General features: G+C 37.2%; 1 protein-coding gene across 1 annotated transcript in view; it reads left to right on the forward strand.

Annotated features, from left to right (window-relative positions):
• Nucleotides 1–184: 184 nt before the first annotated feature.
• LOC104531061 (protein polybromo-1) overlaps nt 185–14546 on the forward strand; it is a gene marked incomplete at its 5' end in the record, with an annotated part of 41128 nt that continues 26766 nt past the window's right edge. Inside the window, 7 exon segments of the mRNA XM_010175839.2 lie at nt 185–430; nt 7600–7741; nt 8304–8401; nt 11286–11562; nt 12637–12742; nt 14046–14543; nt 14546. The exon segment at nt 14546 is cut by the window's right edge and continues 132 nt beyond it. Coding sequence (XP_010174141.1) covers nt 185–430; nt 7600–7741; nt 8304–8401; nt 11286–11562; nt 12637–12742; nt 14046–14543; nt 14546 — 1368 coding nt within the window.

Genomic DNA, 14546 nt, shown 5'->3' on the forward strand with positions numbered 1-14546 from the left:
TGATAATATAATAATAATATATAATATATATACATAATATAATGTCATTTTTCTGCTGTATGAATCTGACTGCCTGAGAGTGGCTGAACACCCTGAATTGAGGGACTGCCTTTTCCTTTGGTTTAGATCTTTATCCATTTTGAGAAGTCAGCCAGAAAAACCACTCTTGAGTTGTCCTGCTGAGTTTCCCATTTTTCCTTTCTCTCTGTGCAGCTGCTGCTCGTTATGAAGAAGGAGAATCTGAAGCTGAGAGCATTACTTCATTCATGGACACTTCTAATCCTCTTTATCAGCTTTATGACACAGTTAGAAGTTGCCGAAATAATCAAGGCCAGCTCATATCTGAACCCTTTTTCCATTTGCCCTCCAAGAAAAAATATCCTGATTATTATCAGCAAATTAAAACACCTATTTCATTGCAGCAGATCAGGTAAGACAACAGAAGACAAGCTACTTCTGGTGGGAAACTATTAAAGGATTTCTTTTATTTCCAGGATCCTGTCTTGTGGTCAAGTTGTTGATACCTAATGCAGTGTACACCATCTTTCCTCTACATTTGGTTGCTTCTTGTTTCAACTCTTCTTTTGATCATCTTTTATAGATGGCTGCTGTTGGGTTTATTTTCCATGGAGTTTCATTTATAATGTGCCTGGAAAGTTGCCAATTATATCAATAATTCTGAAGGCTAGGTGGGCAGCAGAGATGAAAACATCTGCAGAACTCCCCATTATTCTCTTTCCTCCACCCTGATGCCTTGATTACCTCTTACTGCCCTCTTTTCAAATTCATAGTCTTCAGCACTGTGAATTGTAGACAGTTGCAATGACGTTCCTTTTGTCTGGGTCACAGTATAACTGTGGAGAATAATTATTTTCATTCGTGATGTAGCTGGTCTGGACTGAAGTACCCAAGTGGTTCGCCATTTATAAATCTGTGAGCCGTGAGATGTTCCTCAGCTGGCAGAGCGCAGTTGTTGGAATAAAAACCTGAGTAAAAAGAAGTGAGCGATAGCTTTCCTCAGCAGTCCAAGATAAGCTGATACAGCGAGCATGTGTCAGGATCCTGAGTGAGTTAATAGACCTTAAAGGCACTGACCAGCCTCGGGTGGCCCTGGTCTCCTGCCCAGTGGCCCCTGGGGCTCCAGTCCCTGCCTGAGCTACACTGCAGGAGTGCTGGTCCTCCAGCTTTAGTGAGTGAGGACTGGACCCTGACACTGGTCACGTGTTTGTCATCCACTCTTAATACATAGGCCTGTAAATTTGAGTTATGCCATGGTCTGCTAGACTTGGCATAGTTGTTAAATAAGCAGTGTCTTTGTTAAATCTGAAAGTAACAAAGCTGGTTTTGGTTGGATTTGGTTTTGGTTTTGTTTTTTTAACCTGTCAGAGGGTGTTTTGCATGTGCTGGGGAACAAGTGTGGAGCTGCCACACTGGTTATCTATCCATCAGTGGCTTTAAAACATTTTTTTCTTATGTCTTAGTACAGCTGTTGGCTTGGCAAAGAAAGTGTCTTGTCTTGAACGAAGCACAAAATGTACTTGATGGGGGGGGAAAAAATAAAAATTGAGAAAAATCTTTGACAGTTGTGAGGGAGCTTTTTGTCTGAGTGTACCAGAGAGTATTGGTTCAAATTATGTATAAACAGATTTAATGGGGAGATAACTTCCATTAAAAATCTACTTTATGTCAGTTATAGCACAAATAATTTGCCATAGGGAGGCAGCTGCATTTCTGCTTTCCTTCCAGTGTAGGTGGGTTGTATCTGGCTGTGTGAGCAGTACAGAAATCACACGCAAATGTATGAAGAGCTGTAAAAAAAAAAATGACTTATTGCCTCAGAGCTTAGAAAATAAAAAGGGACAGTCTTTTTAAAAATAGTGTTTGTAGCTCACAATTTAAAGTACAGTATTTAAAATAGTCCAGCTTCTTTTAGCAAATTCTGAAATTCATCTGTTCTTTAAATTACCACATAATCTTCACTTACTATAAGTAAAAAGCTTTGAAGTCACACATATGTGTACTTACTAGATGTGTTTTAGGGAAAACTGAGGCTAACGTGGTTTTACTGATATTGCAAATATGTTTTTAGGTATTAAAAACTGTCACTCATTAGGGGTGGAGTATTTTTGTGGGGTTTTTCTGTTGGTGGTGGATTTTTTTGTGTTTTCTGTTTTTTAAGATGTACGTAAAAGAACATATCTTCTGTTCACAGATGGGGACAGAAAAGTTAATTGTCCTAGTGAAAAACTGAAGGTGTTGGAGTAAAGCCTGGCTTTCCTGGCTTTCGCATCTGGCCTGCCAGAGTGAACTGTGAAATGTGTGGCTGTTGCAAATTTTACAGCTAGTCATATATTTCAGGAGTTTGTGCATGTTAAATGCAGGATAATCCTTACAAAAAATACATGTTGTCTGGAGGCAGCGTATGGGTATATTTTGTTTTAATGAGATGTGTATTATACCTATCCCAGCCTCCCAATCACTTCATGAGCATTATGAGCCTCAGTCATTTGAGCTGAGTGCTGATCCCCAGCTGTTCCTGGATGTGGGAGGTAATCCTGCTGATGGCTTTAGTTTTCTGCTAGTTTCCTATTGACTTGCTCTTTACAGAATCACAGAATAGCTGAGGTTGGAAGGGAGACCATGCAGTCCAACCCCTGGCTGTAGCAGGATCATCCAGAGCCAGTTGCCCAGGACTATATCCAGCTGGGTTTTGAATACATCCACAGATGGAGACTCCACAACCTCCTTGGGCAACCAGTGCCAGTGTTTGACCACTGTAAAAAAAAAAAAAAAAAAAGAAAAAAGGTCTGTGTGACTTTCAGGTCTTGTAAAAGTGTGTGGTATGGAGGTTATTTTGCAAACTTAACATTGCTGGTGAGAAGTCATTCTGTAATTATAAATGATCGCAGGAATAGGCGGGAAATAATGCAGGAGAATATGTTCAGTTACTCAGTACATAAGTTCCTCGATCCTGGCATGCTTACAAGAACTGTGTTCCTTATTAAATTTTACAGCATTAGTAAGTCTGATGCCTAAGGCAAGTGGGTCAGGCTTTTCTACACTAGAGGAGGGAATTCCCTGGCAGCAGTTCCCTCCTAAAACATATGTGAGAGTGGTGTGGGTGCGTGGGCACTGAAATCGGTATCTTCATTGGCACACCCTGGTGTCTTCTGCTCCAGGAAGATGGGGTTATAGTTGAGAATTTTAAAAGTGCATGTAGAGTAAAACATGATTTGTTTTCTGTGATGTGTACTATTTGAGGATTTGAAATGCATTTTTCTTATGAACGTGTATCCTTTTGGACAATGGTCTGTGACACAGGCATCTAAATGTTAAATTTCACTGCACTGGGATGTGTTGAGGTTATCCTGAAATTGTGAGATTTGTGGTGGCTCTTATTGCCTTTGGATTAATTATTAATTATTTGTGTTGAATTTACAGTAAATATGATCATTTGCTCAAGCATATTTTGCTTTATAACTTAACCACTTCCAGTAATATAGCAGATAAAGGAGTGGAACTTGAGGTAAAGGAGACTGCTGTCTAGGTTAAAGCCTGAATTGTTTATAGAGAACTGTTTTTTTAATAACAGAGCTTAAGCCCATTACAAATTAAATTCTTAATTTAAAAAAAAAAAAAAGTTAAGATTTCCTTATTACATTGACTTTGGAAAAATAATAGGTCATTGTATTTTAGTTTGCTTAATTTATGAATGAGCCAGTTCGGAAAATATTCTCTACAGAGAAAGTTATGTCTCTGTAATATTTGGATTACCTTGTAAATTTTAACTTCATCTGAGATTCAGCAGTTCTTTCATTCCTTTTTTCACTTAATATAACTTAATATTTATTGAATATTGTTAATTTTTAAAATCTTAGAATCATACAATCATAGAATCATAGAATGGTTTGGGTTGGAAGGGACCTTAAAGCTCATCCAGTCCCAACCCCCCTGCCAGCAGCAGGGACACCTTCCACTAGACCAGGTTGCTCAAAGCCTCATCCAGCCTGGCCTTCAACACTTCCAGGGAGGGGGCATCTACAACTTCCTTGGGCAACCTGTTCCAGTGCCTGACCACCCTCACAGTGAAGAACTTCTTCCTAATATCTCATCTAAACCTCCCCTCTTTCAGCTTAAACCCATTTCCCCTTGTTTTGTCACTAACTGACCTTATGAAAAGTCCCTCCCCTCTTCTGTTTGTGTAACTGATTTTCCTACCTTAGCAAGTACTTTCAGTGCATGTTGTACGTAAGGCCTGGATAAAATCACAGGTTCAAGTAAACAAGGTTCCTGACTTTCTAAGAAGACTGTTATTCCTCAGTAGGGCGTCTGTCAAATGCCTTTCTTGATTGCCTGCATTCTTTGTTACTTCTTTTTTTTTTTTTCCTAAAGAGGCAAGACTAACACTTCACAATTTGTGAATGAAAGAAAATAAGTTACATGATAACTGTTTTTAGCCATGTGTTTGGATTTTTTTTTCTAAGAATTTTTTAGGCATAACCTGTGTCTAATAAGATGGATCTTTTGACTATATGAAGAGAATCTCTCTTTCATCTTCAGTTCTTTCAGATATTCTGCGTGGAAGGGCTGATGAGTTTCCAGTAGACCTTTAAGGGACTTCAGTGCCAGCTTACTGTATGATTTTTTAAATTACTATTCTGAATTTGACCAAATTAAATGTCATACCAGTGTTGTTTTGGGCTTAGTGGCCTTATGAAATAGTAGTCTACCTGTTAAACTATTTTTTTTTCCTAATTTTGCAAGATCATTATTTTTAAAATTATATTCTTCCAAGTTTTATTCATGCTTTCAAGTAGAATTTTATCACTGTTAATAATTTCACTGAAATTTCTCTTGATTTCTAGTGTATAAGTTTAGTTTGTATTATATTGGCAGTGACTTTCTGGAGAGCCATGGGTTTGGTTAGTTTTAGCCTCGCTTTGCAAAATAAACTGATGTTTATAAAATTCTTCCCTTCCAAGATTGGCAAGATGGCTGTTTTAAAATTCATTGTGAAGCTACATTTCATACTCTAAATCCAGACAAGGCATGATCCTTGAGTTCTGCTGAGTTTCAGTGTAATTAGATCTGTTCAAAATACTTCTGTGAATAACCTTCCTAATTAATCATCCTATTGTTTGCTGACAGCAAGTGCGTTGAAGAGGATGGTAAGGTAGGAGGTTATTTGCAGACTAGAACAGGACTACTTCTGTGCCTGTGCTGCTTTCATTCTTCATGTGTGTGGTTGGAAGTTGTCTTTCCAAACCATAAGTCTTGGGTTTTTTTACTTTTGTTGTCAGGAGTTTCATGAATACAACTGTGAATGTAGGTTGTTTGCTTAAAATCAGGTGGGCTACGCCTTGATTGTTTGGTTATGGATAAACGCTGATAGAAGCAAGATTTTATTTCCTGGTAAGACAGTATGGCTGACAGGTCATCCTTCCTTTTTAAAACAGTGTTTCCTCTTCCTCTTGTCTTCTGGCTGTAAGTTAAGGTTTAAATGAGTAAGATATTAAGCTGCTTTTCTTCACTTGTGAGCTACTGGGGTCCTCACCTTCTCCATCAGCCTAAAGGTTTTATTTGTACACAATCACAAGAGAGCTGAGAATCTGTGCATGTAGAATGGTATATTGAAGACTAGTGGAAACTTTGTATGATTTTTTTTTTTGTGTCTGCTCTTTGGTGCTTCAGGGTGAGGCTGCTGCACTGTGATGTGCGTAGGTCACTGCCTAAATACACACACGTTAAGCCAGCGTGGGATACCGAGGCTGTGTGGTGTATTTTTAGATGAAGCTTTTTATTTTTCTTGTTACTTTTTTTTTAATACCAGTCACATATTCCTTAACATAAACAAATGTTGCTGGATTTTACAAGGTAGAAATGGAGGCTGATTTTGCCTTTTCTTCATAGCAATTTAATTGGTACGAGAACTTTTTAGTTTTTGGGGGTGGGGGTGCGTGTGTTTGTGGGTTTTTTTATTATTGTGGTTTGTATTTTTTGCTAATCTAGTGAAAATTATATTGGTAATTCATCTTTTTGTTATAACAGAGTGAGTGAAGCTGACAGGAAAACTTTTTAATTATGTGTTGCTTCGGTTGGAAATATTAAAAATAATCTAAAAAATAATGCATAAATGTTTGCAAGATGCTTATATCTTAAAATCTTAAAGATCCATGAACCTGAAATGGTTCATTTTAAATGAGAATAGAAACAAGTAATTTCCTCCCCATCTTACATTTGGTCCAAAACTGGTCCAAGGTTTTTGGTCCAAGGTTTTTGCTTTCCTTGTAATCACTGAGGACATAGCAGTTCTTCAGATCTGAAAGAGATGAAAAAGAAATATGCTACATTTCAGTAAGGAGCATGCAGCTGCCATCCTGGCAACATGCAGTTATTTGAATGTTTCCTGCAAAATGTGTCTATAAAGTTGTCGTGATGGAAATACACGTGCACTTCTCAGTAGTTTTTGCAGCAGTTGCTGCTCCGTGACATGTTTAATCCAGCAGTGACTTCCTCATCCCTGGCCAACCAGTAAAGAGTCCTCTTTAACACACGTTGAATGTTGCTACTCTTTGCTGGTTCAGCTGAAAGATCATGTTGGCAAGTAAAGTTTGGGACTAAAAGCTATTATGTTTCTTTAGTAGTAGTGCTGTACTCCATCAGGCAGGTTCACGTTCACATCAAGCAGGTTCACATTTAGCTAGGTGTTCTAGAAACCAGACTAGGCTTAAAGGTGGTGATGAGGTGTAAAGGTGGTGTGCAGCTGGTGGAGGTGACAGGCAAATGGGTCAGGAAAGAGGTGTAAAGAGGACAACTATTTTTTGCAGTTGTGATAAGGGTTTCTTTTTGCAGATCACTGTTTTCTGGTTTTGTTTTTTTTTTTTTTATTGAGGGGTTGGAAAGTTTAAAAAAGTTGGCTAGAATTGTCACCACTTGTGCAAGGTAATATGAGAAAACAGATCAAGTTATTGGCAATCTTAGTGCACTGATTCATCTATTTGCCATATGAAAAACTACCTTTTTTTTTTTTTTTAATGTTAGCCCTTTTCTAACTTTTCTAACGTGTGAGGTGTTCTTCTACGGTTAGCACCGACCAACAGCCGAGTGGTTTTTAAGAGAAGACAAAAATTGGAGGAGGTTAGTATGAGAGATGTTGGGCACTTTTGGTTCTCACTGAAGATGAGTGGAATTGATGTTGCGTAGGGAAGGTGGTGTTCATGGCTGTGTGGAGCTAACCCATCGCGTTGACATCGTACCCAGGCCCTGCAGGTCACAGCTGAGGTGCAGGAGTAGTGTCAGCAGGTTGTACTTCTGCCTCATCTGTGCCACATCTCATCTGAGTATGGACTTCAGGACTTCAGGCTGCACAACTTTCAAGAGTGCAGCTTTCAGAATTATTAAAATCATTCTTTAAGAGGAGATTTGTTTGCCTAATATAGTTACAATTGGGAGATGCTACTGCAGCATCAGAAAAAGAAAACACATTCCATTAATTAGAGTTCTGTGGATATTGATTTATCATGAAAATGAAGATGTTAAAGAACTGTTTTGCAATGTGTCACTTGAGAAATACCAATCAGATATTTCACTCTTTTGCAGAACCAAACTGAAGAACCATGAATATGAAACTTTAGATCAGTTGGAGGCTGATCTGAACTTGATGTTTGAAAATGCCAAGCGTTACAACGTTCCCAATTCTGCCATCTATAAAAGGGTACTGAAAATGCAGCAGGTTATGCAGGTATGTGGAGCAGAACAATCAGAAGGATGTAACTTCACACATACATTTAATTCTCTAATTAATATTTTTCCCAAATAATTTTGACTAACCCTGTATTTGCAGTAGTATTTTCTTGCTTAAGGTGAAGTAGGGGAATGAAGAAAAAAATAGAGTGATTTTTCTTCAGCACACCTTACTGCCTTCTTTGATTTCTTTTGGTCACTTTTATTCCTTATTATGAATCTTAACCCAGTTGAGTTGTGAGAAAATTGATGGTATTTGGGCTTTTTTAGGGTTTGCAGGTAATTGGAGGATGCTAAAATACTCCAGCTAAGTACTGCAGTCTGAAATGCCATTGTTTTCAAATTGATTCCTCAAAATTTTTTCTGACTCTTAAAAAGAATTATGCTGCTGTTATGTTGGCCAACTTGTCTTAAGTGAATCACTGGAAATATTTTTATGGTAGTTTAGTCTCAAAATGTGTAGTTGCATCTTTGTTTGTGCATCTGATCTGTTCTAATGTTTAATATTGTCCTGGTAATGTCCAGCAATGAGTTTAGTTCAGGGATTTGTGCTTTTTCAGGCAAAGAAGAAAGAGCTTGCTAGAAGAGACGACATTGAGGATGGGGACAGTATGATTTCTTCTGCTACATCTGATACTGGAAGCTCAAAAAGGAAAAGGTATGCACTTCTGTATTCTGCACTTCTATTAGTTGGCAGTTGTCAATGTAACTTCAGTTCAGTAAGTGGCATGGACACTGTAGTTGCACTGAATTAGGTAATTTTGTCAGTGGATTTCAGGATTTTTATTTGTATTTTATATTTTTTTTTATAGCCTGGTGTGTGTCCTGTCTTCACAGATAGTTAGCAATTATTACTTCTTTTCTGCTACTTCTTCAATATATGAATATTTATGTAGTTTGGATAGTTGATTCAGAATATAATTAAAGTTAACACTATATTTGAATAAATTTATTGTAAGTTTAAATATTTTTATCTAGTGAAGTCTCCTGGCATATATATTTTCATTTTCCATGACCTGAAGTCTAATTGAGGAGTTTCCATCATTAATGTTAGAGGACTGCTTCTCTCTCCCTTCTGAATTTGCAGTCTTCAGTTACTTAACTGTCAATGGCTGGGCTGAAGATATATTTGACAAATAGATAAACTGAATATAACAGGTTGGTTGTTCTGGGTACTACAATGTAAACAAAATTCACAATGATTTAAAATATACTCTTTTAGTGAGCAATAATGATGGTTTATGGAAAGTACTCTTTAACAGTGATAACTTGTGTAATTAATATTAGTGATGTATTTCACTCCAAGAAGTGATAATTTCTCTAGGCTGCCTCGTGGTATCATTTGAAATTTGATTTTTTTATAATATTATTGCAATAATAGCAACTGCCAGTGTAAAACTGTAATTCAGCATCTTTCTTTGGTGTTGCTTATGACTTTCAGCTTCCTATATTTTTAGTTCTTTGTTTTGTCAGTCAAAGTGACAGCAGTTGTGGGGGGAGGAAGGGAATGAAATAGAGCATCAGCAAAGCTTCACTTAAGAGCAATCAAGTGTGTGCAACAACGTACACTCATTAAAAATCTGCAGAGAGAAAGTGTTAATGTGGCTATAGGAATGCCAGGAAGAAGGAAAGTAGCAGAATGGTAAGAGAGACCACAGTACCTAATGAAGATCATGAAGGAACAGGTTGTGACATTTTCTAGTTTTGTGATCTTCAGATTCAAAGAGAACAACTAACCTAATCAAGCAAGTCACGCTGTCATCAGTGTCCTTTTAACCCTATTTTGCTATTGATCACCTTGTGTGAGAGAATACTGAAGTGCTTGAAGGAAAGAATCTGTCAGGCCTTGTCATCTAAGAACAGTAAAAGAGAAAAAGTTGTGTTCATTGGGAAATAAACATTTTTTAAATAATTTTATTTTATTTGAATGTTGTCAATTCAATACTTGTTACCAGTTTCACTTGCTGAATGAAGGAAGTAGAAGAAGATTGTAAGTGTTGCTCATAGCAGAAGTGAAGCACTGAGAAGAATTCCAAAATACTCAGAAAAAGAAGAAAGGAAAAATACTCAGAAAAAGAAGAAGGAAACTAAGAACCCAGGCAAAATTCATCCTGTCGCGAAAATAATAGTGACCCAGAAGAAAGTTGTTTGAATGTCCCCTTTTGTGTGTCAGATCCATGACCTGAATCTTGAGTAGTAGCCGGCCTTTTACTGTTTTTGCTTTGGTTTTGCTTTACCTGCTTTTATTGAACTAAATGTTAAAACTTGGAAACATGTTAAAATGTGGATTTCAAAAGCGTTTCTCTGTCCTGGCATTGCTCATCTGCTCACTTTCCAGCAGTGAAGATAATGTAGAAAAATAGTTTTTAACTTATGGAAGATACATTATGAACTTTCTTACATGTTGTGACATTAGTTTTCATTAGTTATTTTGCTGACCTCTCCAAGGAGCAAGAAGTATCTGAGGCATGAGGCTATGGTAGATTAGATATATTTTAAATGTAGGAGGAAAAGATCTAGGTGATGGAAAATCTGTGATGTAGTTTGTTTTCTAGCAAGTTGTACAGTGATGTTTTGGGCATTGTGCAAATGAAGATGTTTGTTGTCTTTACAGATAATATAGTCAAAGTTATAACTACTTGAATAAGTCTTTCAGAGATTGTAATTTGGAAGCTGGTGTAAAAGTCCTTTGTAGGGAGTGCATTTCTAAGAATGCCACAGGATCTGAACTGAGATTTTACGTTATTAATTTTCCTCTTCCTTATCTGATTTGCTTATAGATCATGTAGTATATATACAGGGAGCCATGCATAACTGTTCTTCTGATAAGCTGTGTCTTGATTGTGCTGTCTTATTTCTTGAGCCAATTATAATAGCAAGACATAGGCAGTTTCTACCTGCATTTGCAGTTTTGGTGAGCTTTATTGACTTGTAACTTTGTTTGGCTGTGGTTGGCAGATATTTAAGCAATTCAGACCTTTTTTCCTACCACATTCTTGATGTCCTTATTTTTCTTACATTTGGTACTGAAGAAGATACAGAATTACTCTGAGATAAATAGCTCAATTCCTTGGTGTTCTGTTATTCAGCAGAGGTAATCATGAAGATACTGGCTGAGGGTTTTTTCCCTGTTTGCACTAGATCTTGAGGTCTTGGGATTCAGATGCCTGGTCCTAACTGATCTGTCTTCTCTGCAGCTGGACATAGAGCTCTGTTTGACCTTTGCATTTTTGAAAAACAGTTATTTGTTTTGTTCTGTGGAACACTTAAACTCAAGCTGAATGAGAGAAAAATCATATCTTAAAGTTGGTTTCTTGTTTATTTGGCAGACTGCTGGTTATGATGCTGTCATTATTAGCAAGAGGACCTACATTTCTAGTACACTGGCTTAATGTTAAACTTCTTGTGTGTATGTGTTTAGGTGGTTGTGGTTTTTTTCTGATGGTGCAGAATAATGTAATTTTTATATTAGTGTTGTAAGTGGGGAGGAGAAGAACTCCTGGCATTTATTCTTTTCCTTTTTGTTCTTCTTAACCTAACAGTAAAAAGAATATACGAAAGCAACGAATGAAGATCTTGTACAATGCAGTTCTGGAAGCTCGAGAACCGGGAACAGGCAGACGGCTCTGTGATCTGTTTATGGTTAAGCCATCTAAAAAGGACTATCCAGACTATTATAAAATTATCTTAGAGCCAATGGACTTGAAAATGATAGAACACAACATCCGCAATGATAAGTACGTTGCGGAAGAAGCCATGATTGAAGACATGAAGCTCATGTTCCGAAATGCAAGGCATTATAACGAGGAAGGCTCCCAGGTACCGTTTGGATTCTGCAATTGCACTTACCTCTCTGTTTCATTGCAGACATATGAATTATGTTGGGATGGTTTAGCTTTGACTGTTACTCACATTGTGATATCTGTTTATTGAACTAAAATAGAAATATGAGTTAAATTCTGTCTTTGTCTATAGTTGCATAAACATGAAATTCAGCATACTCCTTTGTGAAGATTAGACTTATTTCCTGTTAGCTAAACTTGTTCCTCCACTACAAATAATGTCAGCTGAATGTTTCCTGGTATGTTTTAAAAAAATAAGCTAGTTACTAAGCTCTCATTATTCATCGTCAGTTAATCACATGAAGGTATTTGCACAGTGAACAGACATCAGCATGTGATTTGGAGCTCAGAAGCTCTGAGCAGGGATGTCTTAGTTGAAAAGAAACCAGCTTTGTTTTCATGGAAGTGGAGAGTATGGGAGATCAGACTAGAAGACCTGACGTGTTTAGTCTAGCAAAAGGAGTCTGAAAGGAATATGCTTTTCACTTACAAGTATATTGTAGGGTGTTTCTATATTGTGATGTTTCTCAGCCAGCAAGCATGATGTTGTGGAACAGAGTGGTGGTAAGAAACCTCCAGCTCTTTCTAATGAGGACTTTGATTAGCTACTGTACAGGACTTTATGATGAGGTTCTGTACACCGGGGTTGGATTTTCTATTTCTACACACACTATTCTAGCCCTGTGTACCTTGATGGAATCACAGTAGTTGAAGAGATCTTTCATTGCTCAACAGAATGGTTTGATGAGGAAGTTGATGAAACAGCGGCACCTTGCCATTTTGTAGTGTTTGGAATAGAAATGCAGCTTAATTGGGTAATTTATTCAGGAGTTGTATCTCCTTGATTTAGATGGTGTTCATCAGTTCTACTTATCTGTATAAGCCTATTGCAGGTGTACTTTTGAGGAATAAGCCTTTCTTTTTAATTAAGTGCTTGGTTTTGCATTCACCTTTTTCAAACTAACATTTAAATGTTTCTTGGGGCTAGTTCTAAACTAGTCTAAACACAGTAAACCTTGTTTTGTTTTTTGCTTACTTTACTGATTAATAGGTATACAATGATGCCCATATGCTGGAAAAGATCCTTAAAGAAAAAAGGAAAGAACTGGGACCCCTAGCTGAAGATGATGATGTTGCATCCCCTAAACTAAAGCTAAGTAAGGCAACCTTGTACCTTGCTATGCTTTATTTCAACACTTAGGAAAACCCAACAGTACAGATTAACAGATCTTCCATTTAGAATGGAAGACATGATCTGCAAAATTACACTGACAGTGTAAAATAGAATTATATTTTCAAAACTATGACAGCAATTATATGTTTGTATGTGCATATAATAAAATCTAGTTGTTGCATGTAGTGTTTTCTAAGGAAAGTAACTTGGAATGAAAAAAGAAAACTTAAGAATGGTTGGAATTACTGTCGTTTAGTCATGTGGTGTTATCCAAATATTAGATGCTGCATTATGTGCTCAGAAATGCTTCATTAACACACTTAACGTGTGCTGCTGGGATTGCTTACAAGTAAGGGGCTTCTCAAACTGAGTAAAGCTCTTAATTTCCTGGGTCAAATGTGTGGCATTTCTACAGAATGAAGTGAAATGAATGAATGAAATGAAAGAAATGTGAGCTTTACTTGGAAAATTGTTGAAAACCATAAAAAACACAGAAATGAAATTTCCAAAGATTTCTGTTCCTGGAGCTGTTGCCCTTACAGACTGGATTTGCTGCTACTCAAATCTTATGTCCCCTTAATAGGTGTTCAGAATTTAGCAAACAGAGAAGGATAAAATTGCACAGGAAGGCTTAAATAAAAGAATTGTCACAGCCCTCTTGAAAATAGAAATGTGCAGCTCTTGGGAAAGGTGTAGGTAGTAAGAGAATTCCCAGGCAGAGACTGTGCAGTACTGTAACAGAGATCCTGAATTAGGCAAAAAGCTAGTCTGATTGGTAATCCCATGAGAGGCTTTATTTTACATTTTACCTGTAATAATCCCCTCTGGGATTGGCATAAACCTGTCATAAAGGAATCTGATAATCTTTTGAATGCTTTATTTTACTGATAGCAAAAACCCTGTGATGACTGGATTTTTAAATGGCTCTAGAGAGAAATTCATGTAGAGCTACTAAGACCAAATTGAATTTAGAGGAGTTATTAGTAACATTACGTAGGAAAATATTTTCCATGCTGAAGTTGGAAGAGACCTTTACCAGGTGGACCATGTAGGAACACAAGATTCTGTGTTTGCAAAAAAAAAAGGTAATATAATTATAAAAAATAAAGGAAGATGCAACTTGGAACGGGCTCCATGTTGTGAGTGTTTTGCTCATACTGTAAATGGTTCTTCAATAAACAATTCTCGGGTGGAAAGGAGATGGGCAAAGAAGTGTGCAAGCTCTGTTTTTGTAATTATTTTTTTCTCCCCTCTTTTTTTTTTTCCCTTCCTTTTTGTCTGCTTAGGTAGAAAAAGTGGCATTTCTCCTAAAAAATCGAAATACATGACTCCAATGCAACAGAAATTGAATGAAGTGTATGAAGCAGTTAAGAATTACACGGATAAACGAGGCAGGCGACTGAGCGCCATCTTCTTGAGGCTGCCCTCTCGGTCTGAACTTCCTGACTACTATGTAACCATTAAAAAGCCCGTTGACATGGAAAAGATCAGAAGTCATATGATGGCAAATAAATACCAGGATATTGATTCCATGGTAGAGGACTTTGTAATGATGTTTAATAACGCTTGCACGTATAACGAGCCAGAATCTTTGATTTATAAAGATGCTCTGGTCCTGCATAAAGTTTTGCTTGAAACTCGGAGAGAAATAGAAGGAGATGAGGATTCTCATGTGCCCAATGTCACTTTGCTAATTCAAGAACTTATCCATAACCTTTTTGTATCTGTTATGAGCCACCAGGATGATGAGGGCAGATGCTACAGTGACTCCTTAGCTGAGATTCCTG

Source organism: Antrostomus carolinensis, unplaced genomic scaffold (assembly GCF_000700745.2).
Source record: "Antrostomus carolinensis isolate BGI_N321 unplaced genomic scaffold, ASM70074v2 scaffold16789, whole genome shotgun sequence".
NCBI lineage: Eukaryota > Metazoa > Chordata > Aves > Caprimulgiformes > Caprimulgidae > Antrostomus > Antrostomus carolinensis.